The 27,618-nt window shown below is 37.7% G+C and overlaps 2 protein-coding genes across 6 annotated transcripts; both read right to left on the minus strand.

Moving 5' to 3' along the window:
- Positions 1-1,447: 1,447 nt before the first annotated feature.
- On the minus strand, positions 1,448-15,453 carry LOC127515600 (heterogeneous nuclear ribonucleoprotein C). Of its 5 annotated transcripts, none has more exons than XM_051899439.1 (10): positions 15,294-15,453; positions 13,291-13,324; positions 11,678-11,722; positions 9,879-10,015; positions 6,397-6,469; positions 6,251-6,298; positions 5,928-6,088; positions 3,339-3,452; positions 3,050-3,168; positions 1,448-2,972 (listed from the first exon to the last, which is right to left on the minus strand). In XM_051899439.1, exons 3-10 carry the CDS (start codon positions 11,680-11,682, stop codon positions 2,871-2,873), a joined length of 759 nt encoding a protein of 252 aa, XP_051755399.1. In that variant the 5' UTR covers positions 11,683-11,722; positions 13,291-13,324; positions 15,294-15,453; the 3' UTR covers positions 1,448-2,870. The 5 variants fall into 5 exon arrangements, with proteins under 5 accessions (XP_051755399.1, XP_051755396.1, XP_051755397.1 ...); XM_051899436.1 differs by having other exon boundaries at positions 9,750-10,015; XM_051899437.1 differs by lacking the exon at positions 13,291-13,324 and having other exon boundaries at positions 9,750-10,015; positions 15,294-15,413.
- Positions 15,454-15,829: 376 nt separating this feature from the next.
- si:ch211-63p21.2 (FH1/FH2 domain-containing protein 1) lies at positions 15,830-24,682 on the minus strand. Its single transcript, XM_051901663.1, has 9 exons — positions 23,590-24,682; positions 22,288-22,431; positions 21,897-22,079; positions 19,181-19,300; positions 18,933-19,094; positions 17,345-17,574; positions 16,750-16,969; positions 16,424-16,538; positions 15,830-16,326 (listed from the first exon to the last, which is right to left on the minus strand). Exons 1-9 carry the CDS (start codon positions 24,034-24,036, stop codon positions 16,298-16,300), a joined length of 1,650 nt encoding a protein of 549 aa, XP_051757623.1. The 5' UTR covers positions 24,037-24,682; the 3' UTR covers positions 15,830-16,297.
- Positions 24,683-27,618: the final 2,936 nt, after the last annotated feature.

Here is a 27,618-nt window from a genome sequence, read left to right on the forward strand (position 1 = left end):
ACACTTTATACAATATGCGAATTGGTTGAGAATAGCGTAAATATGGCAAATATTAAACAATGGTTAACCATTACCATAACCAACTTTGAACAGTTGGTGCCACTATGACTGACCACAAAATTGACACTAGCGAAATTTGAGATGGAGAACAAGAAAACCAAAAGACACAATCAGTGCTTGTATGCATGAAAGAACACTGGAGTACCATGTAAATACCACGGTAATCCATCTTATACTGTGTTTGTACATCATCCAGGAACATTCTGAGTCAACAGGTTCACAGGCTCCCAAGGCCTAAACAGAAAGTGTTGAGTAGTTAGAGGACCTGTTAAAACACAACCCAAATTTTGCAGAGACAGACAGATCGAGAGATGAATGTAGTAGGTGGTGAAAGACTAAAAAACATCTAAAAAAAAAAAAAAAAAAACAGGCCAGTCTAGACGTGCTTGCCTAAACCTAGTCTTAACTTCATTATTCAACTCACATCTGTGTCCTAAAAATACAATCAATTGCATGCAACAACATATTCACAGTGTTCTCAAAGGAAAACTAAAAATCAATTGCAACACTGAATAAGCTTTGAAACTGTAAAGCTGAGCTACAAGCTACTCAATTTACAGTAGTTTGACTACAATCAGGGCCCTGTTTACCCCTGGTATTAAGATGCGTTTTGGTCGATTTGATCACAAGTAGACGAGGGAGACACATAACCGTTTGCACCCGGTGTTTTAATCCATCTCTTTTGTCCACTTTCAACCACTTCTGTCCCTCTATGGGCAGGTAAATGTATAGGCTTTTTCAGATCTTTTGATCTAATGGGCAGAAAAAGCTCACACAATTTACATATAAACGGAGACGACCGAAAAACAAAAGGAGAGCAGCAGCTTTTATTTCTGCTCTGATAGCCGTAAGACCATGGCGAACGCTGTGAGTTTATTAGAAATCAGGAATGGTGAGAGAACATTTTGCTTGGTACGTTTTACGACTTCAAACCAAACTCGGGTCTTCAGCCAACAAGGTTTATATCTCATCTGGCTAGCGTGCTTCCAATAATGTTTACATGTTAGTTCAATAGGTGGAGAGTATGCAGCCTTTTGTGGCTGTTCAAATGCATTCGACCACATGAGCGTTTAAACTATGAAAGCAATCTGGTTTTTTGGTAAGGTTCCTCTGGAAAATTCGCATTCCAGGGGCTAAATATGTTTTTTTGGGTCGCTTCAACCTGCGGACATGAAAAACAACCCGCGGCAATGGTGTTAAAGTAGCCCAATTCTGCGGGAAAACTGCGGACTTGGCAACACTGCTACATGGCTACTTTTTTGGGGGGAAAAAACATTATTGGTAAAACTAATATTTGGAAACTGCTACTTCACAACTTTAAATATTCTGCAACTTGAAAACAAAAAGCAGTCTCATTTCATCTAATAAGTTACAATAACAGCAAACATGTCATGAACATTTGCAGTTTTATTGAAACTTAATACACAGACCAAACAAAAGACAAACAGAACAAATTAAGAAAAAAACGGCTACAAACACATCTTGCATTTAACAGAAGCAAACTCACCTCTTAGTGTCACTGACTAAACACAAATACAAACCGATAGGTAAAATTACATTGACTGTACAATCCAAACTTATTCTCACACACTCAGTGACCCCTTTTGGAATATAAAAAGGTTCAGTTCAATCAATCATACAGTTTTTCTGAGAGGTTAAATAACAGAACTGGGCCACACTGCCGCCCACTGGTCAGGACAAGTAGTACATTAATTCCCAAAATGAGTCCTAAAGGAACATTGTTGCGCTTGAACCAACACACACATACGAATGAACTCTGCATGAGTTCAGTTAGTTCAGGGTCCATCAAGAGTTTCAAGACTCCTTTTGAGAGTCATTTGAGACTTACAAGCCAAACAAATCTAATAATTGTCTAGTATGTGTTGGTGAAGAGGACCACAATGAACAGTACTTTTAGGATCTGCACAGAAGGGTTTCATAACCACAAGAAACATGAAAAGCACTGGTGAAGAAAGACATTCATGAGTATTCGATTCTTTCTGCACAGGCTGGTTTAAAATGTGAATGACCTCAAACTCCAGCCACCGTTATCATCACCGTAACTAACGCAGCGGTCGAAAACTTTAAAAACAACAAACCAGAAGGACCTGAACGTGTCTGAAGTGGAAAAACAACTGTTTGACAATCCAATTTGTTTGTACTGGCAGAATACGGTTGGTGCAAACCAAATGACAAGGTACAAAATGCACATTAGTGTTTCTTTAAGATCTCTAATATCTAAATTTGATGCATTCTGATTGGCCCTGTTGTTGTTTAGGACATTGATTTTTATTGACAAAAAGGGTTTGTTAGCTGTTTGTTCAACAAAACTAGTTCTTTTGCGCCAACCTTCAGCTATGCACAACCTATAACCAACTGTTTTGGTAAAATCCAATCATAACACATCTAGCTTAGTAGTTCCTCCTCAATCTTATGCAAACACATTCAAGCTTTCAGAACGCCAGCCTTAAAACAGCTTAGCATGGTAAGTTTACTGCAAACTTGTGCAATAATGACAATGACAGATTTCACTACAGCCAAAAGCATCAATCCTAAAGCAGAAAACTTACCATTTGGCTGTTTTTTTTAATGCAAGAATTCTGAGATCTCATAGTAAGGTGGTTGTAATCAGGGTTTCATGCATTTGATCAGTCTAAAAACGTCATTTGTCAAGCAGAGATTCGTTATCATGATCCACAGAGTCTTATCGTTCTGGACTTATGAAATAAAACATCAAATGTGAATTAAGGGTCAGAGGATCTACTCTATATCTCACGGTGAGCATGCATGTGTGTCCGTGACTGTTGCGTTTAAGAATGGTCTCCGTTGGCGCTGTCTCCATCGTCCTCTCCTTCCTCTTGCTCACCCTCCTCCTCCTCCTCTTCATCATCCTCCCTTCCTCGACTCTTGATCTGTACAAATCAAATGTGTAGAGTGAATATGAGCGAGGCAATATGATTTCTCACACTGTTGTTTCTCTTTCTCTCACCTCCTCTTCCTCCAGCAGGTCTCCCTCGTCCTCATAGTCGTTCATTTCCGTGCTCTCGCGCTCTTTCTTCCCGCTGGAGTGCTGGGGCGACACCTCCTCTGGTTTAGCGCCCTTCACATCTGTGCAGACACACAGAAATAATCAGTGATTGTGTAAAGGTGGTCATTTTTGTGCCAACAAACAGAATTGTAAAAATATAAACAGGTCTTCTGCAATCTAGTTTAGTGTCATTAGAAATTACTAGATTTACTGGCTTTGGTTGGTATAGTTTTATCTGTGTGGCATGTACCTGATTTCTTGCTGTGGTCTCTCTCCATGCGCTCCAGGCTCTCCAGCAGGTAGTCCACTTTGTGTTTAATCTGAGTCAGTTCCTTCTTAATGGTTTGTAGATCATCAGCTCTCACTGCACACGCACACATACAGTTGCTTATTAGCCTGAATGTACACTACTGTTTGGGGTCAGTAAGATTTCTGAAATGTTTTCTGAAAAGTCTCTTCTGCTCACCAAGGCTGTATTTATTTGATTAAAAATACAGTAAAAACTGCAATATTGTGAAATATTATTACCATTTAAAATAGCTGTTTTCTATGTGAATATATTGTAAAATGTAATTTATTCCTGTGATGCAAAGCTGATGCAAATCATCATATTAGAATGATTTCTGAAGGATCACGTGACACTAATGACTGGAGTAATGATGCTGAAAATTCAACTTTACATCTCAGGAATAAATTACATTTTACAATATATTTACACAGGAAACAGTTATTTTGAAAACTGTAATCATTATTCCCAATTAGGGGTGTAATCGTACATGTATTCATCTCGAACCGTACGACGAATACAGTCAGTCACGGGCTATCCACACTCCAATCCAGAAGGGGCATGCGCGGTAATACAACGCTGTTTGCTAACCACCACAACAGGAAAAATAGCAGAAAAAACAGCACATACGTGCATGACTTAAGTGCTTGAAAACAAAGTCCACTAGATGAGTTGAATGAGTCTTTCTGTGCTTGTGGAGAATGCTTTGAAAACGGAGTGGAATGCAGAAAATAAAATATAGGAGGCTTGGGCTGAAAGGGTTAGTTTACCCAAAAATGAAAATTCTGTCATTAATTACTTACCCTCATGTCGTTCCACACCTGTAAGACCTTCGTTCATCTTCAGAACACAAATTAAGATATTTTTCATAAAATCCGATGGCTCAGTGAGGCCTCCATTGCCAGCAAGACAATTAACACTTTCAGATGCAAAAAAACAAAACGACTTTTCAATAATATCTAGTGATGGCCGATTTCAAAACACTGCTTCGAAGCTTTACGAATCTTTTGTTTCGAATCAGTGGTTCAGAAATCGGAAATCAGTGTTTTAAAATCGGCCATCACTAGATATTGTTGAAAGTTGTTATTTTGTTTTTTTGGGGCACAAAAAGTATTCTTGTCGCTTTATAATTTTAAGGTTTAACCATTGTACTCACATTAACTGTTTTAATATGTTTTTAGTAGCTTTCTGGGCATCTGAAAGTGTTAACTGTCTTGCTGGCAATAGAGGCCTCAATGAGCCATCGGATTTTATCAAAAATATCTTAATTTGTGTTCCAAAGATGAACAAAGGTATTACAGGTGTAGGATGACATGAGGGTGAGTAATAAATGACAATTTTCATTTTTGGGTGAACTAATCCTTTAAGCTGAATGTTTAAATATAATTTAAGTGGAGCAAATTGTAACACTCCTAATGCACAAGTTTTATTTTTCATTATTCTATTTATTTTTCACTTTTATAACATGAGATGCTTTCCAGTTTTGTAGCTGATTGTGACCAAATACCTTTTGTTTTTATCAGCCCTGCAAAAAAAAAAAAAAAAAAAAAAAGGACCTATAACCTACACTATTAACTTGTTGCTTTTTAGTGTTTATTAGTACTTAAGCAGATATTAATGCCTTATTCTGCATAAAATCGTTATTCGTTATTTTACCAAAATCGTACCCAACCGTGACCCCAAATCCGAGGTACGTACCGAACCGTGACTTCTGTGTACTGTTACATCCCTATTCACAATATTAATTTTTATCAAACAAATGCAGCCTAAATGAAGAGTATGTGCAACTTCCCTTTTATATACAGACACACACATTGTAGTAGTGAACATAGGTTTAAATTAGAACAAGGAATCAGGGTTCCTATACATTTTCCATTTTAAAATTCCATACTTTTCAGACTAAAATTTCCAAACCTCTCTGTAGATTTTTCAGACCATATTTAACAAATGGTTTATACAGCAACATTTTCAGCATTATAATCGGTATATAGAACAGTCATCTGTAGATATTCTTATCTCGCTTTTTTTCATTGGTTTTCTCAAAGTTATAAGACATACATAAAGAGAAGAAACCTAAAACGCATTATAACCTGCATATCAGGTTTGATACTGATATCGTAGATTGATCGTGGTAGGGTCTGATTTAAATAATCGTTTGCTCCTTTATCTGTTGCTGGTGTGAGTGGCACATGCACATTCGATAAGTGAAGTTGAAAAGAGACACGCTTAAGGTAAAAGACAAAAGGCTTTGCGTAATGAAAATGTGCGCCTTGAATTTAATCAATTGTGTTCAACACTCACTAAAGGATCACTAAATTTTTGCAATGAAAACACTGCTTATATAATATTTTTTTTTTTTTTTTTTTAATTCTTAATTTTTTATTTTAGGAAACTGAAGAGAGGCAATAGTCTGGAAACACAAATGTTTTTCCTTACTTATCCAGACCTGGAAATTCCTCAAATAAAATTCCATACTTTTCCAAACTGCATAGGAACCCTGAGGAATAGAGGGGGGAGTGTAAAATGGATAATACAGCATGAGAAAGCTCTCACTGGTGCGGGAGGTGCGCTGGCTGCTCTTGGAGGAGAAGCTGCTCTTGGTCCTGCGGCTGCCGCCACCGCTCACGCTCACACGCGCGCGCTTGGACGGGATCACCGCTCGCGACAGCGGGGGAGGAGGGGGCGGGGGGACCCGCGACGGGTACGAGTACATCCTGAAAACACACCCGCTCAGATTAACACACACGTTCCGGGAATCCGTCAAATCCGAGTTCAGACAGACATTAAAAGCCTTTAATGAATAATAAAAAAAAAGCTCTTTGCAAAGCGTTTGATCAGTTTAAACGTGAGTGAATTTTTCAATAGTGAGCGCTTACCTGTCATAGTAATCCCTCTGAAAGTCATAGTCCAGATCAAACGAAGAACTGTGGGAGAAGGCGGCAAATAATTAAAAGGGGAAAATACTTCTGCATAACATTATAATTCAACTATATAAAACAGAATAATAATATAAAATGCAAACCTGTACATATCTCCTGCAGAGCGTTTAATAGTCTTTGACCGATGAGGTTTTGGCTCACCAGCCAGATTAATATCTAAAAAAGCAGAAACATTGAATATTCAAAAAAACTGACATGTGGCCTAGTGGTCATGAGACAAGTCACTTTGAATGAAAGCGTCTGCTAAATGAATGAATGTAAATGTGAATATGAGGGGCTTATAGGAGCAATCATCACAGGTTCGCGTGACTCGGGGGGCATTTCGAAAACTTGGGAGGGGACGCATTATTTTGCAATAATTATGCCTTATTACACATTATTGGTTAGACTTTGCAAAATAATATATATTTTTTTAAATAAGAGGGATTATAAATTGTGTTTATGTTTACTACTGCTATTGTAAAATATACTATTTCCATAGCTTCTACCACAAAATTAAACAAAAATATAAATAAAAATGTTTGCATACATATTCTAGGACCGTTAAGATTTTTGCATTGTGACAATATAACTTAACATAGTCTAATAATTTAAGAGTGCTCCAATTGATCCGGCGCCAATCGTTATCAGCCAATAATAACTTTATAGTGTTTGATCGTTGGTCTCTATAAAGGCTGATCAGAAGAGCAAAACTCGCAAGACTATTTTTCTATGCGCAGCCAAAATTGCTTCACTACATATACCGGTCTGGTAGTTCTACCAGGTGTCTGAAAAGGACAACTGCAGAGACAATGCAACGACAGCAACCCTACAGCACTAACAGCTAGAAACTAGGGCTATGCGATTTTAGTGTATTTTCTTTCTTTCACAGCGGTGCGCTTTCGTTACACCCTAAAAGCCCAAACTTAACATCCAAATCAGCTAGATGAGTGATTGCCATAAAATACAGCCTACATGAAACTGCGAAAGAGATATTGTTCCCCAAACGGCTTTCTGTGCGCACACTCAGAGATGGAAGCAGAACATGGACAAGAAAAGTGAACTTTAACAGAGCTTCGGGTTTGCGCCTAAATGGTCAAATACACACAGAAATACACTATATTGCCAAAAGTTTTGGGATGCCTGCCTTTACGTGCACATGAACTTTAATGACATCCCATTCTTAATCTGTAGGGTTTAATATGGAGTTGGCCAACCCTTTGCAGCTATAACAGCTTCAACTCTTGTGCGACTCTGTGTAGGCTAGTCAAGTTCCTCCACACCAAACTCGCTCATCCATGTCTTTACGTTCCTTGCTTTGTGCACTGGTGCGCAGTCATGTTGGAACAGGAAGGGGCCATCCCCAAACTGTTCCCACAAAGTTGGGAGCATGAAATTGTCCAAAATGTCTTGGTATGCTGAAGCATTAAGAGTTCCTTTCACTGGAACTAAGGGGCCAAGCCCAACCCCTGAAAAACAACCCCACAGCATAATCGCCCCTCCACCAAACTTTACACCTGGCACAATGCAGTCAGGCAAGTACCATTCTCCTGGCAACCACCAAACCCAGACTCATCCATCTGATTGCCAGACAGAGAAGCGTGATTCGTCACTCCAGAGAACACATCTCCACTGCTCTAGAGTCCAGTGGCGGCGTGTTTTACATCACTGCATCCGACGCTTTGCATTGTACTTGGTGATGTAAGGCTTGGATGCAGCTGCTCGGCCATGGAAACCCATTCCATGAAGCTCTCTACGCACTGTTCTTGAGCTAATCTGAAGGCCACATGAAGTTTGGAGGTCTGTAGCTATTGACTCTGCGGAAAGTTGGCGACTTCTGCACACTGTGCGCCTCAGCATGCGCTGACCCCGCTCTGTGATTTTACGTGGCCTACCAATAGGAATATTTAGTAGTGAGGAAACTTCATGAATGGTCTTATTGCACAGGTGGCAACCTATCACGGTACCACGCTTGAATTCACTGAGCTCCTGAGAGCGACCCATTCTTTCACAAATGTTTGTAGAAGCAGTCTGCATGCCTAGGTGCTTGATTTTATATACCTGTCACCATGGAAGTGATTGGAACACCTGAATTCAATGATTTGGAGGGGTGTCCCAGTACTTTTGGCAATATAGTGTATGTCAAAGTGCCTGGCGAGTATTCACTTAAACACCACTGGTTATGTCTTAAGTGAACATAAACAGTTTAGTAGATTTAGTAGGATTAATCTATATTTTAATTTATACAGTGAAGAATATGCAGTGTTGTTTACTTTGTTGATAAAGACCGTATCGGCAAGTATCATTGTGAGTATCATAAAGACTATATATATACACACAACAAGATGGTTCTTTCATATTACTACAAATGAGAGAAAATGCTATTCACAATATGGCATAAGAAGTCCCGCCTTCGAAATAAGAGCCAATCACCAATTGTCAAGTCATCACATCACTGTAGCTGCCTTTAGAAGCTCCAGTTGTGATAGAAACAGTCCTGAGATGCACACTTAGTGCTGCACATGCACATTGGCTGGTCCAATCTAAAATATACACTTTTATGGTTCAGTTTATGTCAGATTAGTTGCTGATTTGAAATGTCATTTGAGATTTCATTATTGCCCCATTCAAGTACATATGTGTTGGACTTGCATGCCTAGAGGTGTTGCAAATATTGCCGCCGAGTGCATTGACTGTCTGTGATTAACTTAAAAATGACTAAAATGTCCTCAAATAATAAAGGTAAGAAATGAACCTGACATCTACAATAGCCATGTTTCCATCCAAAGTTGCAAATTTAACTTGTGCGCAATTTGGAATATCTCATAAAACATTTGCGAATAAAGCACCGTTTCCATCCAGTGAGTCGAAGAGAACAAAATCATGACCTTCCTGATAAACTGGCATTAAATATCAGAAAAATGTAAGTTGCTGCAGTAGAAGCCACTATATATTATAATTTTAGTATATGATAAATTACTTGTGCCGCCCTCAGAGCGCGCAGACGAAACACAAACGCTGTCACAAAAGTTGAGATGCCTGGTGTTTGTGTACGCAATTGTGTGAGGCTCTTCTGGGAAGGAATTGTGCTGAACCACTATAACGACAGACTTTGCCTAGGCATTACAGAATGACCAAAACTGCATTTCAGATGCTGTGCAACGAGATTGGTCTGCTGGTTGGTCCAGTTGTGCCGTCCCATCGCAAAGTCACATGTCTTTTTTGATGCGCATCAAGGAATTTCAGTAAAAGTGTTTCCATGTGCATGCTTTTGTATCGCATAAATTTATCCAACTCAGTTGAACGCATAAGTTTTGTATGCGCATTTTTAGAATTTACGCGCATCTTGGCGTTTCCATCCAGCATTTTTTTATGCAATATCCCAAAATGCGTATAAAAATAGGTGGATGGAAACATAGCTAATGACATCTTCACAGTGGGACGTCACTCTACTTACCGAGCACCTGTCCAACGATCATCCTCCCATCTTCGCCAGCAACCGCCGCTCTGGCGTTCCTCTCATTGGCGTACTGGACGAATGCGAAGCCCTTGTGCACGGAGCAGCCCACGATCTTCCCGTACTTACTGAAGATGGCTTCCACATCAGCCTTGGTCACTAGCATGGTGTTGAGGTTCCCGATGAAGACTCGGGAGTTCAGCGAACGCGGATCCGTCTTGTTGGTGACGTTACTGGCCATCAGGCTGCTGGTTGTGGGGGAATGACTGAGCAAAAAGAGAGGAATGGATGGGGTGCAGAAGATTGACAAAGACAGGAAAGAAAAATGAGAAATTAGCTTGTCGAAAACACCACTACCGGCCTCAGTAACTATGTTTCCATCTAAAATTGCAAATTTAACTGGAAAAATTGAAATATTGCATAATAGACTTTCATCCCATTTGTTCAAGAGAACAAAATCACCACTTCTCAGGAAACTTATGCAAAGTAACAATAATAAATATTAAGTTGCTGCAACCGGGGAAGACTTTGGCTTTTTTCCCGCACAATAAATGACTTTGCACACACAAACGCTGTCATGTTATCTTGTGTTCGGATGCCTGATGTTTGGGAACGCAACTGTGTGAGACAGTTCTGGGAGGTAATTACACCAAGTCATATTTATGACAGACTTTAGCTCAGGCATTTCAAAATTACTAAAACAACATTTGAGATGCTGTGCGATGCAATTTGTTTGCTGATTAGTCCAGTTACCCAATCACATGACCTGTTGAGGCAGAATCTGTTGTTGCGCATTAAAGAATTTATAAATGCATTTCCATAATAGTTCACGCGCATATCTTTTAATCGGATACAAAAACTCAATTTGAGTGCATGCTTTACATTTTTATGCATATTTTAAGATTTTATGCACATTTTTAACGCAATATCTGCATAATTCATATAAAAATATGTGGATGGAAACTAGCTAGTGAGACCGGTTCTGGAAATATATAGTGTTCAAGTCAACATGAAACAGAATTCACAACCCAATTTACTTCTATAATAACATGCACTTACGAATCGCTCAAAAAAAAAAAAAAAAAAAAAAAAAGAAGAAAAGAAACACGTATTGAGTAAATGGGGTCCATTTTGGTTTCATGTTGACTTTAAAATGAATTCTTACAGATTTAAAAAGAACCACATGAAGATTACAGTCCCGATCTATACATACACATTTTCATTTAGTCCATTATTATGAACATTACCCGAAAACAAGACATTTGGGGTAAGAACAAACATTTTCAAGATATATATACAGTTTATAACAATCAAGATAAAGTGTTTAAGCTTCATAATTTACATTAGTTTCTTAAGTTATATCTAGTATGTTTTAATTCAGAGCCACAGCAGTCATATATGAAGTTTTCCTGTACTATAATGTGCTTAGATATACATTTGAAATCAGAAGATTCACACATAAACTAGAAGGGCGTCTACGTTGTAGTTTATGCAGTTTGTTGGGCGACTGTTCATATCTGCACACACCAGGACTTGATGGGTAACGTGATGTATGGGCTGTTGAGATATTGCATGCAAACTAAAAATACAGAAGTGAAACTAATCAGCTGCTATCAAGTTAAAGTATAGAGGTGTTGTAGTATCACTTTGCTTTGTTTATGGGTTTGATGAAGAGTAAAATGGGTGGAAATGCACTTAAAATGTATCTGGTTTTGTGAAGTACCATGACACTATGTGTGCGGATCATTTTCTGTGCTTACAACACATTTGAGCAGTAAACTGGTATATTTGAGCTGGACTGGGCAGTGTTTTGGCAGTGTGCTGTTGTTTGGAAATATCTTTGGACGTTTAGATCGCCACATAACGTGCACATTGAGATATTTAAGTGTGCTGAGGGGGATGTTGGGGGTTGAATATTCAAAACTCACTCCATTCTGTCTGTAATTCAGGTCGAGTCGTCTGTCTGCCTGATTCTGTTGGAGAGAAGAGGGTTGTTATTGGACACCGTTGAGCTGCTGCTCAGCAGTGCATTGTGGGTGAAGGTCGTATTGTGTGGGTGGGTGATGTAACCCACCGCACTTTAACAGACGTCACATCAATTTTAACACTTTCCCAAGGTCAAACACGCAGACTAGTGTTTGGCTGCTGCCACCTAGTGGTTGGTGCACAATACTTGAGGCAAAGAAAATTAAATCCAAACAGATATCCCAAGTGAAACAGAACAGCCATGCCACCATAATGTTATTTAAACCCAATGTCACATGGTCCCAAACTAAAACCCTTTTAATTTAGGGGAGAAATGTGCAAAAGTGTCAGATAAGAGTGACGTTTCTTAGCCACGTGATGAAATGACGCATCAAATCCTGCACTAATGAAAAAAAAAACTCTTTGAAACTGCCACCAAGGGAGATTAAAAAGGTCTATCAAGTGATGCCCTCGGCACAGCTTAAGACACACCATTAATCTGTATTACAGCCCACTGAACAAAAAGAGATGAATATCAGTGTGTCTGTAGGAAATTTCAGTATTATAGAAATGAAAGTTTAAGGCCAATTACAAAGCAAGTCAGAGGTCTGTGCAAATTAAAAAGAAATCTCCTCAGGCTCCATGATAGATAGTAGGACAATAAACATAAATTTAGGGAAATTAGGACCTTTAAGTTTCTATAATTGGTAATAAGTTGCATAATAACCTTACTGTAGAAATGATCCCTTGTCTTTCCTCACATAATTTGAGAATGAAGGCAATTTCAATGTCTCAATATTAAATTGTACAGCATTACTCTATAAAGTCAAAGCTAAAATGTGCTGAAAACAACATTCTTTTCCCAATGGTGTAAAGGTGGGTATTTGGATTAAGACAATTTTAATGTCTCAATATTTCAATTGCACAGCATTTATAAAGTCAAGACTTAAGACCAAATTATATTAGTTAACGTTGTTTTCACCTCTGCAAAATGAAGATCCGATGGTGTAAATGTGGGTATTTTAGAATAATTTGAATGAAAGTTCATGGCAAATCAATGAATTTTAAATGTGAAATTTAGATATTGTACCACAGTGTTCTAGAAATTTGTCTACAACAATCTGTCATGGCAGCCAACATGCTGAAGACTCATCTTTGTACTTGGATACAACTTTATTGGTTGGGGAAAGGCAGAAAATATGTTTAAATGGCATGAAATGAAGAACAAGTAGACATAAACTTGTAATTGTCCTCTATAGTACACTACCACCAATTCAAAAATAAGACCTCAGTATCAAATGTTGGGAGTGGCTCAGAAAAATATAGTGTGTCTTTGGATTAGTGTTCTGCTAGCCTGTTTGCTTAAGAAAATTCATACTATGAACATTTCTCTAATTGCACTAAATAAACAACAAAATGCACAAGTCTATACACTATTTATAAAGTATTTTTAACTCTATGGCAGTTGTAAAGGTGACGAAAGCAAGTAAAGGCTACACACAACAAACGGGAGTCTAGTCTGCACACTTCAGGAAGATTGGTGCGGAAGTGGAGAATAAAAGTAAAACCAACTTACGGATTGACGTGGGTCAAAAAAGCTGCCTCAAAAACTACAAAAAAAAGCAAAATGAATAAAATCAGAAATGAACATCTGAGATGTGTCCCTTTTAGCTCACTAAAGGGAAACCTTTTTTTTTTTTTAAAAAACAACTAATTGAGTGCACTGACAGGCCTGAAGTCTTCATGACAAATATGGTGTAAAATGTAGACTTGATAATGAAAGTGGGACCTCCATGACTTTAAAAAGCAGAATGTGCATTTTGTATACAAAGACATCAACAGCATGTGGTGCTTAGTCTAGACCAGGGTTTCCCAAAGTGTGGGTTGCAAGTTCTGTGAAAAATAAGAGCATTGCAATGCGACAACACTGGATCAATCCCATTTCATTAAACAACACTGTTCATAGCCATAGAGATTATGTCTTTTGTAGCTTTGTAGATTAAAATGGTAATGACAGTCACATTGCAACACTTGTTTCTTGTGTAAAAGCAGAGACTGATTCAATTACAATATGTTTATAATTCCTCCCCCACCCCATATTCTATAATTAAAAGCAAGCTTTTGTTCTATATATATAAAAAAATGATAATTGTACAAAATATTCCTAAGAGTAATCATAAAACACTGAAATCATAAAATGTACTATATGTAATGAAAGTGGTGGGTTATACATACCCAATATGCTGGGGTGTGTATGATTCTCATGTTTAGGAACCCCTGATCTACACATATATTATAGATCAAAACAAAACCACAAACTGGTCTTGACAGGTTTTAGCTGGAGTATGATGCTGATGTGTGCCTAGTGGGGAATTGTGTGGGGAATATGATTTGGTGCACTCCACATTCTCATACAAGATACCTTTTTAACAAAAACAAAAGACAAATACTTGTATAATCTATATCAAGCACAGAAAGAAGACAGCAAAATTAAATCACTTTAAAATGTGATATTGCATTGAAAATTTTGTTCAAGTCTTATATGTGTGGGTGGTGTGTGTTTGTTTGTTTGTTTTTGTTGGGGGGAGGGGGGGCATTTTCATATCAATCAAGACATTCAACAAGACAACTAGAAGAGCTTCATCATGGGCTAAACTCTTGAATTACACACAAATATGATGTAATATCTAATTAAATATGATGTAATATCTAATTGAATAGATGCAGCATGGGGCAGTTGAGCACATGAGCAAAGGCAATAATACTGTTCTTGGCCCACTGGGCTTTCTTGAAACATTTATTTCATAGTAATGCAACCAGCTCAATTCAACATTATTAATGTACTTTTAATGGAAAGATTGACCGTTTACATGATTTCGCATAGACCTGGGATGCAAATGTAAAAAGTGTTAAATGGTCCATGCGTTGTTATAGATTATTGTATGAGACAGAAAACGTGTTTTCTCAGTCCATTAAAAGTGCTGAAAATTCAAAACCTGCAAAAACGTCGCCTGAAAATTCAATTGACACGATTCCGACTGGAACGCTTCGGAAAGCAACGACCCTCAAAAATAGGAGCAAAAATAACGCCCAAATAACCGTATTAAAAAGGACATGCTCAGTCCAAATGTCTACAGCTGAATAAAAATAGTCTACTCATGATGGGGAAAACAGTCTGTCATCTTAAAAATGGACTTAAAACGCGTTTATATTCTGAATCCCGGACATGGAGGGAAAAACGACCCCATCTTGAAAACACAACCACCGGTCCATGAGAAATTTCCTCCACAATAACTTCAAAAATCAAATAAACCAGCTGCTCTAGCAGTAGTCCTGCAAAAAAATGGGGTGAAAAATAACTCCTACTTTGAAAAATAAAAATAAAATGGTGCGATCCTCTCAAAGCATATGTTTTTTTCACTGCTCTACCACGGCATCACAAAATGTACGCCACCAAAGCCAAGCAGAAAATGACCAGAAAAATGCATTAAAAATAAAAACACAAAAATTCTCCAAAGATAGTTCAAAGTCAGTCAAAAATAAAAAGTGACAAAAAATCTCTCGAATCAAAATACTCACCGGGAGTTTAAGACTAAAAATGATTAAAATTCGGTGCTGTACTGTTTTGTGGATACAGTCCGTACCAGCTCGTTCAGTAGACACCGACCAACAGACGAGTGCACGAAATGGCGTCGAGCAAATGCGCACTGAAAATAAGCCCCGCCCCGCTCTACATATCTTCTAATCTCATTGGCTGCATTTCAACGCGCTGAAGAGACAGATGACATCGATTGGTGGATTTACGCGTCCTTCTCTTGTACGCGTTTCTTTCTTCTTCTTTTTTTCTTTTCTTTTCTTTTTTTTTTTTAAGTGCACGTTCGATTGGTGGATGCAGGATTTGGTTAGCAGCATCCTCCCCCGGAGTAATCGCTTTACAAAAGCTTTTCATCCCATCAATACAGTTAACAGGGCGTTAAATTTGAAAAAAGGTTCTTCACAAAACAAAAATACAAAAATGTAGCTATGGTAAACCACATTTCCTGACAAAATAGTTATTTCTACTACAATAAAATGTGGTAAATTTATTGTCAATAAATTAAGTGAAAGAAATGTTCCGAACAAGGAAATCTTTTATTCATTTATTATTGTTTTATATAATGAACAATAATTGTAATTAACTATGGTATTTGATATTGAACTGTTTCAAGCATCTGTAAACCATTAGCACCATGGTTGTTGTTAGTATTAAAGAAATTAAACTTAACAAAGAAATTAAAGTCTTGCTAACAAAACAAAGCCTTGCTAATCAAGATATGCTAATCAAGCTATATTACAAATATAGACTACTGAATTTGTTTCAAATTCAGAATCATTACAGGAAATTATGGCAAAGAATGCTAAAAGACTGTTTATTACACCACTGTACCATTAATGTACTAAAACATTACTGTATAAACAAAGTAGTAGCAATGCAAAAGAAATCACAGAAAAGAGATTTCAAGTTTTTTTCCATACTCAAAAATATAGAGTTGACAAGCTAACGCATCAACAGGCAATACTTTTAAAGGAATGAGGACTGGAGTTCACCATTTCAGCCTTCGGGAGTGACAACCTGCAAAAAAAAAAAAAAAAAAAAAAAGCCTTAATATTTGTGAATATTTTCAACTTTACTTGAATGCAACTGAATGTGACAACGATTACTATAATACCTCTCTTGTCGGTCATCTTGCTGCGCTGTCGTGGAAGAGTGAAGTCAAAGTGAAAAGATGATGACGATCCAGGAGTCTTCAAAGCCTCCTCAAGTTTCACCTGCTCCTGATTCTCCTACAGTGAAAAAGTAATTTCATTATCTAGCTTTCTAATTAAAAACGATTCCTTATTCTCTCTCCAAAATATAAATATAACATCAAATAAAAAGCGTTCCATGCATAGGCTTACTTTGTTGTGAGAAGTGAGACTGTGTACTTTTAAACTGTTAAAACATCTATAAAAGGAGTTTTGGGCCCTTATTTGTGAATTAGAGCCCATTACTTACATCAGATGGGCTTTGTTGGAGTCTAATTTTGATTTTAGGTGTGCTTTGGCTGTCCTTCTCCCTCTCTTTCTCCTTCTCTTTCTCCCACTGTTGAAGGATAGCACTGCGAGTGGCTCTGTACTCCAGAGCGAAGTCACTAACGGTCTTACAAAACGCCTCTGCACTTGTTTCTCTCACCATGGAACGCGAGTAACCGAGGAAGAGCAGGAACGAGTGGAATCTGAGTGCAAGGAAAAATGAACAAGATGGACCCGTAGACTTTGTTTGCATTGTCAGAGGAATTTTGTGGAATGGATTTAAACACTAGTAATCATTATCTGAAAGCATAATAAATAATATTTAATAAATGATCTATACCAGTCAAGAGTTTTGACAAACTGGACTGAATCAATGTTTCATAACCTTAAAATCTTTTGATCTAAAGTTCACTTAAATGCTTGAAATCAGTTTTGTTGACAGACTTTTCATAAACAGACTTGGCTAATATATGAGAGCATAATAACTTTTTGCATGTGGATCAGTGCAAAATTATCCATGAAAATGCCTCAGATATGTTGCCATTTAATTGGTTTAGTTGGCAACCAACTCGTTTTACCTGTTAATGACTCTGCGGTGAACTGCTCGTAGCACCTTCAACCTCTCCTCGCAGTCTTTCAGAAACTGGTGGAGCCGATGATTGAGCGTTGCCTCTTCTCCACCTTCCTCTTTTCTTCCTCCACCTTTCTTCTTCTTTCCATCCTTCTCAAGAAGTCTTAGTTGATCCCAGGATGCTTTACAAAGAGATTCAAGCTGGGAGAGATTCACTTGCACTTGCGTGTAGTCACACTAGTGTGCAATTGATCATCAGAGACAGGAAAAGAGGGATAAAATGAGAAAAGAGAAGGAAACACACAGTCACTAGGAAACATGTCCAAAATAAATTACAGGCTTCAAATTGACTGATATCATTCAAAACCTATCTGAATTAACTAAGATTATATTTATATTTTATAATAGAGGCCAAGTGATCGCAACAGATGGCCAAGTGGTGAAATATTAAAAAGTAAAGGGCTTAAGACTGAGCCCTGGGGAACACCAGTGAAAACAGAGCTAATCTCAGACCTGTAACCACCCATAGAAATGAACTGAGAACAGTCAGTAAAATAGGATTTAAACTACTTCAAAGCTGTCCCCGACAAACAAAAATCTCTTTCAAGGTGGATGAGTAATAGATCAACAGTATAAAAAGGGGCTCTTAGATCAAAAAGGATGAGAATGGAAATTGCACCAGAGTCAGAAGCCATCAACAAATCATTGGTAACTTTTACCAAAGCTGTTTCAGTACTGTGGAATTTACAAAAAGCTGACTGAAGAGGTTCAAATACGTTATTAATTGTAAGATGGTTACACAATTGAGAGTCAACAACACACTCAAGTATTTTTGCCAAGAACGGAACATAGAGATAGGACGAAAATTATCAAAATCGTCCAGGGCAGCATTTTATTTTTTTGGTACAGGAGTTACAGCAGCAATCTTAAATGCTGCTGGAAAAACCCCAGTCTGCAATGAGTCATTTATAAGAGGACAGCAGGGCTCAAAACATTGAAGCAAGATTTAAATAAGCTTGTGGGAATAGAATCAAGCAAGCACGTGGTAGGTTTCATGCTAGATACCTCCCTTTTCAGATCCTCAGAATCAAGATGTGGGAAAATAATGAGAGAAGTACCAGGAAACCCAGGTGGAGTAGTGAAGCAGTGAAAGCAGATGCTCCAGAGATTTGTTTGCGAACATTATCAGTTTTATAGTTGAAGAACCAAAGAAAAGAATTACATAGCTGTTGAGAAACAGGTAAGGTGGAGACAGCATTATCTTTAAGCAATCTCTTTGTTTCGTTGCATGTGTTTCCCACAATGTAATGCACCGAACTTGAGTACAGGTCATATCAGTTTTGGTCATCTTCCTGGGTCATTATTTGCTTAGATTGCCAACATTAGAGGCATTTTTACACAGCACTGAATTAAAAATGCATTTCAATCATTTATTTCTGAGCTGATAACTGTATGCCACTGGCTGAAGTAAACATGCAAAGTAATATACACAGAATATACTGTGATTTGAAATGTTTACAGCTTGCAATGCATACTGTTTTACATACATTCACATTCAGTATACACAATATTCTTAGGTCAAAACAGTTACATACCTTGCTGGCTTTTGTGACAGCAGTGATGTCAGAGTATAGATCAGAGGATTGTGGGTAAAGCTGGAGCAATAACACGCACACGTGATGAAGAAGAGGCTGCCGGCTGTGTGTGTCTCTCACCTGAGAGAGTTTGCCCAGGTAACTCAACTCAAACCCCTTCGCCTATAACAAACACACACATCATGCAATGTGCAGGTTACAAGTAATTAGGTGTCACTGTGTGCACATCTTTATACAGGCATTCTCACCTTACAGCCATTTAGAAAGTTGCCAATGGCTAGCACAGTAGCAAGTATGCAGCGGAACGTCTGATTGGCCGCTAGCTGCTCCATGGCAAGCTTCAGATGGAAGAGTGGCTCTGCGATTTCCTGTTTACACACACATAAGCCAAGCATGAAACAGAAGAGCACAAAAACAAACACTACAAATGAGCAGACATCACAGACAACGGAAATCAAAACAGTTGAATGCTCTTTGGTTGATGCTTTTTATTCACATCAATACAGATTTTACCTTATTTCAAATAATAATGGATAATCCCAGCTAACAAAAATATTCTAAGAACATTTTGCTAACATTCCCATTACATTATGAAAATGTTAGTCCTGAATGATTTCTCAATGTTCCCTGAACGTCTTGGTTATACAAATGTTAAGGTAACATTCCGTTTTATAATTTTGCAAACATTACTCAAATGTTACTTTTGAATGTTCTCTGAACATTCTGAAACAAGCAGTAAAATTTAAAAAATATTAGACGAATGTCCAACTAAAATGTTTCAGGAAAAAAAAAGTTCCATGAATGATGTATAAAGAATGTTTTTGTGCTAATGTTTTGAGAACATTATTAAGGACCAGATAATTTTGAACAAACATTTTATTAAAGATACTGGAAGAACGTTTGTTCATAACTTTGAGAGAACCTTGCCAGAACATTAGCCAAAGTTATGAGAACATTCCCTGTTAGCTGGGATCTGACCTGATCTCACGAGAAAACAATTATTGTATGAGGTATAGTGATTTCATAAGAATTCGTACAATGTTATTATTATGGAAACAAGTGATTTTTAGAAAAAAAAAACATTTTACCATCAGTGGGGCATTAGAAGATCGTACAAAAGCATATGAATGAGATCATACGAATTTATACGTATTAGCCACCAATTCACCAAAAGATAAAACAGTTACGAATTGCCATGAGAGTGTTGAATAATCAATTATGAATCACTTTGTTTCACACTTGAAACAGTTGCAGAAAACAAACCCTGATGTTTGAGACTAAAGCACAAGGTGTGCTGTAAAATGTGATATTAGACATTAGAGTTTACATTCCTGAAAAATGTTGAGTGGTGTTTGACTGCCACAATGCAGGAGCTTGTGGGCATTGCTAAGGTGTTCTGAGTGTTTTTTGTTTGTTTGTTTGTTTGTTTTTAGCATATTACTGCATGGACACTGCATTGTGGGGCCAATTCAGATGGACAAACCCACGTAGAGCCCATACCTCAAGCCTATATCGTGCCTACATTGGCCCCATGTATGCCATGTAAGCTGGGTAGGGTGTTCTGGGTGGTTGCTCGAAAATTGCTGGAAAAGTCAATTTCAGCATTGCCGTGAGTTTACAATGAACATGTTTACATGCACACCGATATGCTGATAACTCCCAAAAATCAACTTATCAATTTAACCCGTTGTCATGGTTTACATGCAAACCAATAACCTGGCAAGGCAAGTAAACCATGTTTACAAGACTTTTTTAAAAAATGCAGTTATTCCCCAGTAGTGGACATAAACCTAAACATTTGTGTATCTGATTCAGAGTATTTCATATGTTATGTCCAGTGTTAGGAGTTATGCATTACAAGTAAAGCGAGTTAGGTCATCAGATTACTTTTTCAAGTAACTAGTAAAGTAACAGCAAAATATCTGAGTAACTTTTTCAAATAAGTTACGCAAGTAATGTTTTCCCATTTATTGACTGACGGCTCTCCTGTCCCCATGCTGAGAGAAATCGGGAGTGCAGAGGCGTTATGTGTGTTGTGTAATCTTTTTTGTTGTTATAAAAACAAACAAAGAAACAGCCTAGCCCAGATGAGATAAAGTATCGCAAAAGTAATGTAACGCATTACTTTCCATAAAAAGTAACACAATAGTTACTTTTTAAGGAGTAATGTAATATTGTAATGCATTACTTTTAAAAGTAACTTTCCCTAACACTGGTTATGTCAGCTGTGATGTTAAATAACAACCCAAGAGTATTCCAAAATATTCATATTCTCCATATCATGCAGTTACAGATGCAGTATTTTGACTGTACTACTTCTGCATGAGATGAGAACACATTTTTATAATTTATTGGGTCAAGAAAGAGATGGAGTCTGGGATATATTTCCTTGTCCCCTACCGCAAAACACTTGCTCTGTCTGGATGTGCTTAAATCCACAGCAACGACGCGGTCGCACTTCAACTGTCTTAAAAATAATGGTTCTAAAAGAGTGTTTTCACAGCAATGCCATAGAAAAACTGTTTAGGGTTCCCCAAACAACATTTCAGTGAACCGTTCTGAAAACAACAATTTTTCTCTATATTGTGAAGAACATTTTTATAATCATAAGACCCTTTTTTCATTATAAACATTGTACAATGGTAGGTTCCATGGATGATAAAGGTTCTTGGGACCATAAATGCCAATAAAGAACCCTTATTTTTAAGAGTAAATGAGCCCACAGAACGCATGTTAATGTGTTTACATGGCAGGCGAAATCGTGGTAAGGGGCAAAAATCTAGCAGTGTCGACCGGTTTATGCTTAAGCCTTTACTCCGATAAAGAAAAAAGGGTTAATGCATTTACATGGCCACAAGTATTGTCAGCTTATTAAGCATTGTTGCGTCAAGAATGCGCTCACTGACGAACACTCTTCAGTTTTTCCTCAGCAAATGTAGAACTGTTTTTCTCTTTCTCTCTCACTCTTTCCAGGTTGTCGTGGTCCAGAGTGAAGGCCCAGAGCTGCAGTCTGGCGTTCAGATGAGGAACGTTCTCCAGGGTCAGGAGACAATGTTCAGCGGGGCCCAAAGGTAAGCGCGGGGCCTGAGCTTTCGCCTCCTTTATCAGATTCAGCTCGTCTTCAGTGGGAACCAACATCTGCAACCTCTGAACCATAAGAAATGCATGTCACCAAATACTCCTGCTTTCATAGTAGACTACATCATATGTAAGCAGGTTTTTTACGTTTGCATAATACTTTTTTTTTTTTTTTTGCTTTGGTGAATCTTGCAAAATAAGACCATGTATTTAGAAAGCAAAGTGACAAAATTTTGATTTCATTACTTTAAAGTGAACATAACTGTAGGGAGCACACCTGGATGTCTTCTCTGTCTAGCACAGTATTGTCCATACTGAATATAGCAGGAGGAAGCAGGTGGGCCGGTGGCAGACTGCTCAGGGCTATAGTGATGATGTTACTGCGCTTCACTCCCAATACACACACACACGGCTGCTTCTGCTGCACAATCGAAACAGACAAAGAGAGATGTGGAGCACAAACGCTGAAAGGTTCAATAGAGACTTGAGACTGGAAATCCTGATTTGCAGTCTGAATGAATCAAAGCTATAGTTGCCTAAAGTCAGAGCCAGTCTGCAGATTTTGTGCAGCCGGAGTTGACAGATTTCACAGAAAATCACACAGACTCTGATTTTTTTTTTTGCTTCAGACTTTGATTCAGTCTGAAGAGATCAAACATGTTTGATATTTTGAACCGATTTTGGAACACATGTTGTTTACATTTGTCATGTGTCTCATAGCAACGAGGATATTTGTTGTTGTTTTTGGAACGCCTTGAAAAGTCTGTGATTCTCAGTCATTTAGTGCAGGGTTTCAATCTTTTAGATGCCATGGACCCCCAAATATGATCATTCTGGTACGAGGGCCCACTATCCTGAAATTTAAAAGACAGCTATATGTTTTCATGTAAAAAGACCAAATTTATACCTTGAAAATGAATATTATAAATATGCTTAAATATTATTTGGAATGTATTTAGTTTCTATTATGTTACATAATTAAATTTTTTTCTACTCGCTATATATTACTGTGCTATACTGTAGATGTATTATTTATTTTTTAAATCAATTTAATTATTTTAATCAATGTATTATTTATTTTATTTAGTTAGTTATTTAATCTTGTTTTTAACATTTATTTATTTTTATACTTTTACACTGTTTTTTTTTTTTTTTTTTTTTAACAGATCCCTTAAACTTTTTCGCAGCGATAGAAGAACCATTTTTGGTTCCCCAAAGAACCTTTCATTGAAAAGTTATTAAAAGAAATTTTTTTTTCTTAGTGTGAAAAACATTTTAAAAAATATCTAAGAACCTTCTGTAGAATGAAAAGATTCAATGGATGCTTAAGCTTCTTCACGGAGTGATTAAAGCCAATAAAGAACTTTTATTTTAAGAGTGCACTCATTTGTGGCTCCTTGGATGAAAAGCCTGGTTTAGTGTTTGATGCTCATTTTTTTTTATCTGTAACCATTTCCAAAGTCGGCAAGTGTATGATGCCCATGTTTTAGAATCTGTTCCGTTTAAAATTTGTGTAGTGTATTCCAGCCTTTACTGAAAGGTTTACTTTTGGATGTCTATGCAAACATTAAAGTCTTACCCGTCGTCGCTCCATCAGACTGCAGAGGGCGCTGTTGCTGCTACTTTTGCTCTCAAACAAGTATTCCAGTCTATTGGTGTCTAGATGAACCGGTTCCAGACCTGCCCAGATCGAATGAGGCCCGAAACGACCCACTCTTGGCAAAGGCTGCAGATTCAACAGCGCGCTCCAGTGGAGCCTCAGAGTACGACAGCCTGACAGCCGCGGCGACTCACTGGCTACAGGAAGAGGAGGGGCTGAAGGGGGAGGGGGAGGGGGCGGAGGGATGGGTGAGGCTGCAATCTGATTGGCTGAAGTGAGGGAGGAGTCTTCATCAATACTGTCCAACTCAAGATCCTCGTCATCCCATAGGTCGGAGAAGTCGAGAGCATTGAGGCGGAGCAAGGGGGCGTGGTTTATGAGGGACGTCCCGGAGGTGTCGAGAAGAAAGGATTCGGCTTGTTTCATTGGGTCTTCTTGGTGATTTATTTTTTAAAAACTAGAAAGTAAATGAATGTTGTGCAAAATGATGCTTAGGTGGTGAACCTTGTTCTGCTTCTTCTCCAAATAAAAACAACGACCAAATATCCAGTCTTAATATAGCTACTTTAGAGGAATGGTTTACCTTAATCAGTGTCCGTTCATTGTTGCATCATGAACATGCAGCTTTGCAAATGATCCTCCAACGTTATGAGATTTGCCTTGTACCAAAAATAAAGAAACTTGTTTCGATGTTCTTCAAAGTAAAAAAAAAAAATTCCCAGAATATGCAGCACACTTTTTGCAGCAGATGATGTAGTTCCTCTGAAAATCTCCACAGTAGCTTCAGCCGCAAAAATCAGTCAACATTGAGTTTGAGCTTCTCCAGCATCTGTCTGATGGGTCAAATCAAATTAGCACATCATGTAATGTGTATTTCAGAAGGCCCAGCTCTTCAGTGAACTGCATTTCAAGCATCTACGACAACTCAAATGCTATAGTAGAGATTCTTGCACATTCTCCCACATCACGCCATCGTCTTCGTTTGAAGCACTCTGTTGCGTTGAAGCTCTTTCGGTGACCAGCATGTGTGAAAGAGACGTTACACTCCGTCTGTGTCCCAGACATTATGAGGGGTCGTTTAGACGGAAAAGAGTATGTGTGTTTGAGTGTTTATTTGAGTTGCGCCCTTTCCCTTAATTTCCTTATCTCTCCAGCATCTCCTGTTTATATTGCTGCTTCTGTACACACAACTTCACTATCTCTCTGTCACCACCCTTTTGCTCTCCTTCCCTCTTTTTCAGTCTCTCCCAGTTTTCCCAGGTTATGATGATATCCCTCTATAGAGTCAATCCATGCTCAGACTTAAACTGCATATAGATTTTTGGTCAATCATCACTATAACTGTTACTTATATTTGGTTGTTTGGAATCTGAATGTCCATCTAACTCTATTGCATAATATATTCCATGGTAATTAAAAGTGTTTTTAGGTTGCTCTCTATCTGCCAGAATATGAATTGTTTCCTTAAAGGGTTAATTCACCCAAAAATGAAATTTCTGTCATTACATACGCACCCTAATGTCGTCCCAAACGTGTAAGACCTTCATTCATCTTTGGAACACAAATTAAGACATTTTTGATGAAATACGAGGGTTTCTGAACCACACATAGGCAGCAATGTCATTGGACCTTTTAAAGGGTTAGTTCACCCAAAAATGAAAATTCTGTCATTAATTACTCACCCTCGTGCCGTTTTACACCCGTAAGACCTTTGTTGATCTTCGGAACACAAATTAAGATATTTTTGTTTAAATCTGATGGCTCCGTGAGGCCTACATAGGGAGCAATGACATTTCCTCTCTCAAGATCCATAAAGGTACTAAAAACATATTTAAATCAGTTTATGTGAGTACAGTGGTTCAATATTAATATTATAAAGCGACGAGAATATTTTTGGTGCGCCAAAAAAAACAAAATAACGACTTATATAGTGATGGCCGATTTCAAAACACTGCTTCAGGAAGATTCAGAGTGTAATGAATCAGCGTGTCGAATCATGATTCGGATCGCGTGTCAAACTGCCAAACTGCTGAAATCACGTGACTTTGGCGCTCCGAACTGTGGATTCGACACGCTGATTCATTATGCTCCGAAGCTTCCTGAAGCAGTGTTTTGAAATCGGCCGTCACTAAATAATTCGTTATTTTGTTTTTTTTTGGCGCACCAAAAATATTCTCGTCGCTTTATAATATTAATATTGAACCACTGTACTCACATAAACTGATTTAAATATGTTTTTAGTACCTTTATGGATCTTGAGAGAGGAAATGTCATTGCTCCCTATGTAGGCCTCACAGAGCCATCGATTTAAACAAACATATCTCAATTTGCGTTCCGAAGATTAACGAAGGTCTTATGGGTCTGGAACGCCATGAGCGTGAGTAATAAATGACAGAATTTTCTTTTTTTGGTGAACTAACCCTTTAAAGTCCAGAAAGGTAGTAAAGACATTGTTAAAAAAGTCAGCGTGACACAACAGTTCAAATGCGTATCACAACAGTCCAAATTGTTAAATAAAGTCATTATTTTTGTTTTGTTTTTGCGTACAAAAATATTCTTGTCGCTTCATAACATAAAGGTTGAACCACTGTAGTCACGTTGACTACTTTAACAATGTCTTTACTACCTTTCTGTACCTCAAAATGTGCAATGACATTGCTAGTTCAGAAACCCTCGTATTTCATCAAAAATATCTTAATTTGTGTTCAGAAGATGAACAAAGGTCTTATGGGTTTGGGATGATATGAGCGTGAGTAATTAATGACAGAAATTTCATTTTTGTGTGAACTAAACCTTTAAAAAAGTCAACTAAATAAACTTAAAGAACTGAAGAACTCAATTTAAGTTGCTTTAAGAACCGAAGTGCCTGTTTTTGTGAAAAAAAAAAAAGTATCACACAGCAGAATTTTCCAGTTCAGCTCCTATAAACACATTCAAAAGTCTTCGCTGTTTGTTTCAGCTTCAGCTCTTAAAAACCATTTGGCTTGAAGTAGTGAAGATTTTTTTATTTGTATTTTACTGCAATAAAGTACATTTGTAGCACAGATATAGAGACATTCAAAAAATGTTTGTTGGGCTGAATTTATTTTTTCTACATTTATAAGCCTAATAGTATACCATAAATAACATGCTTTGAATGGCACAATACAGAATCTGTTACTTTCCCGAAGTGAACACTGGGCTGTTCAAAATGACGTCTCCCATATGGCTCTGTCTCCAAAAGCTGTTTATGTTTGTTTGTAAACTCAGGGGAAGTGATTGGTATCACAGGACTGAATGTTGTCCGTAATTGTGTTTAATGATGTTTAATTAGCTAGAGGCTTTGAGAGGGCAGTCCCAGACTTCGGTCCAAAGGGAATGACCTCTGATTAGAATCAGTGAAACGTTATTCATATTCATTCTCTTTATGATGTGAAAGAGACGCATGAGTCAGAAGGGCTGCTGTTGAGCTCCAGCAGTGTTAAATGTGCGTCCTTGAATAAAGCTATTCACTGCTAGACTTTAACAGCTAGTTATAAATGTCTTTCGGTCCTCCTTTTTTTTTTTTTTTTTTTTTGGAACCCAGTGCTTATTCAAAAGCGAATTCTAATTCTTTTAATTTTGTACATTCGAATCCTAGAATTGATTCTAAGAGGATTCTTGGTTTAGACTATTTAGGATGAGCTACAAATTATAATATAAATTCCATTAGTATTCCTTTAGAATTTATATTTATGTTTAAATGTGGTTTTATGTTTCAAAGTAGCCTATATTATGTTTTAATGTACATTTATACATTTTATATAAATGATATAAATATAATAAAACTATTTGAAATTGTATTCTGTTAGGCTATCTAATTTTTATTTATTTATTTATTTATTTTTACCTGCTCTGAACCTTGTACTTCCAGTGATGAAGCTGTAGAAGCTGTCAACGTCACGACAACATTTCATTGGCACTTCGAAACGCCATACGTCATCTCCGCCTTCAACGTCGGGAGCGCGCACGTTCCTTTGCCCTGCTCCG

This window comes from Ctenopharyngodon idella, chromosome 7 (assembly GCF_019924925.1).
Source record: "Ctenopharyngodon idella isolate HZGC_01 chromosome 7, HZGC01, whole genome shotgun sequence".
Lineage (NCBI taxonomy): Eukaryota > Metazoa > Chordata > Actinopteri > Cypriniformes > Xenocyprididae > Ctenopharyngodon > Ctenopharyngodon idella.

What these genes read in the sequence shown, in the direction of transcription:
- LOC127515600 (XM_051899436.1), bottom strand. An exon ending in GATCGTTGGACAGGTGCTCG is followed by an intron (nt 6,470 to 9,749) that starts GTAAGTAGAGTG and finishes CTGCTTTTTTAG; the next exon opens with ATATTAATCTGGCTGGTGAG. An exon ending in CAGAGGGATTACTATGACAG is followed by an intron (nt 6,089 to 6,250) that starts GTAAGCGCTCAC and finishes GTGTGTTTTCAG; the next exon opens with GATGTACTCGTACCCGTCGC.
- si:ch211-63p21.2 (XM_051901663.1), bottom strand. Translation starts at nt 24,036, where the DNA reads ATGAAACAAGCCGAATCCTTTCTTCTCGACACCTCCGGGACGTCCCTC. An exon ending in TAGACAGAGAAGACATCCAG is followed by an intron (nt 22,080 to 22,287) that starts GTGTGCTCCCTA and finishes CTTATGGTTCAG; the next exon opens with AGGTTGCAGATGTTGGTTCC. An exon ending in CTGTCACAAAAGCCAGCAAG is followed by an intron (nt 17,575 to 18,932) that starts GTATGTAACTGT and finishes ATTGCACACTAG; the next exon opens with TGTGACTACACGCAAGTGCA.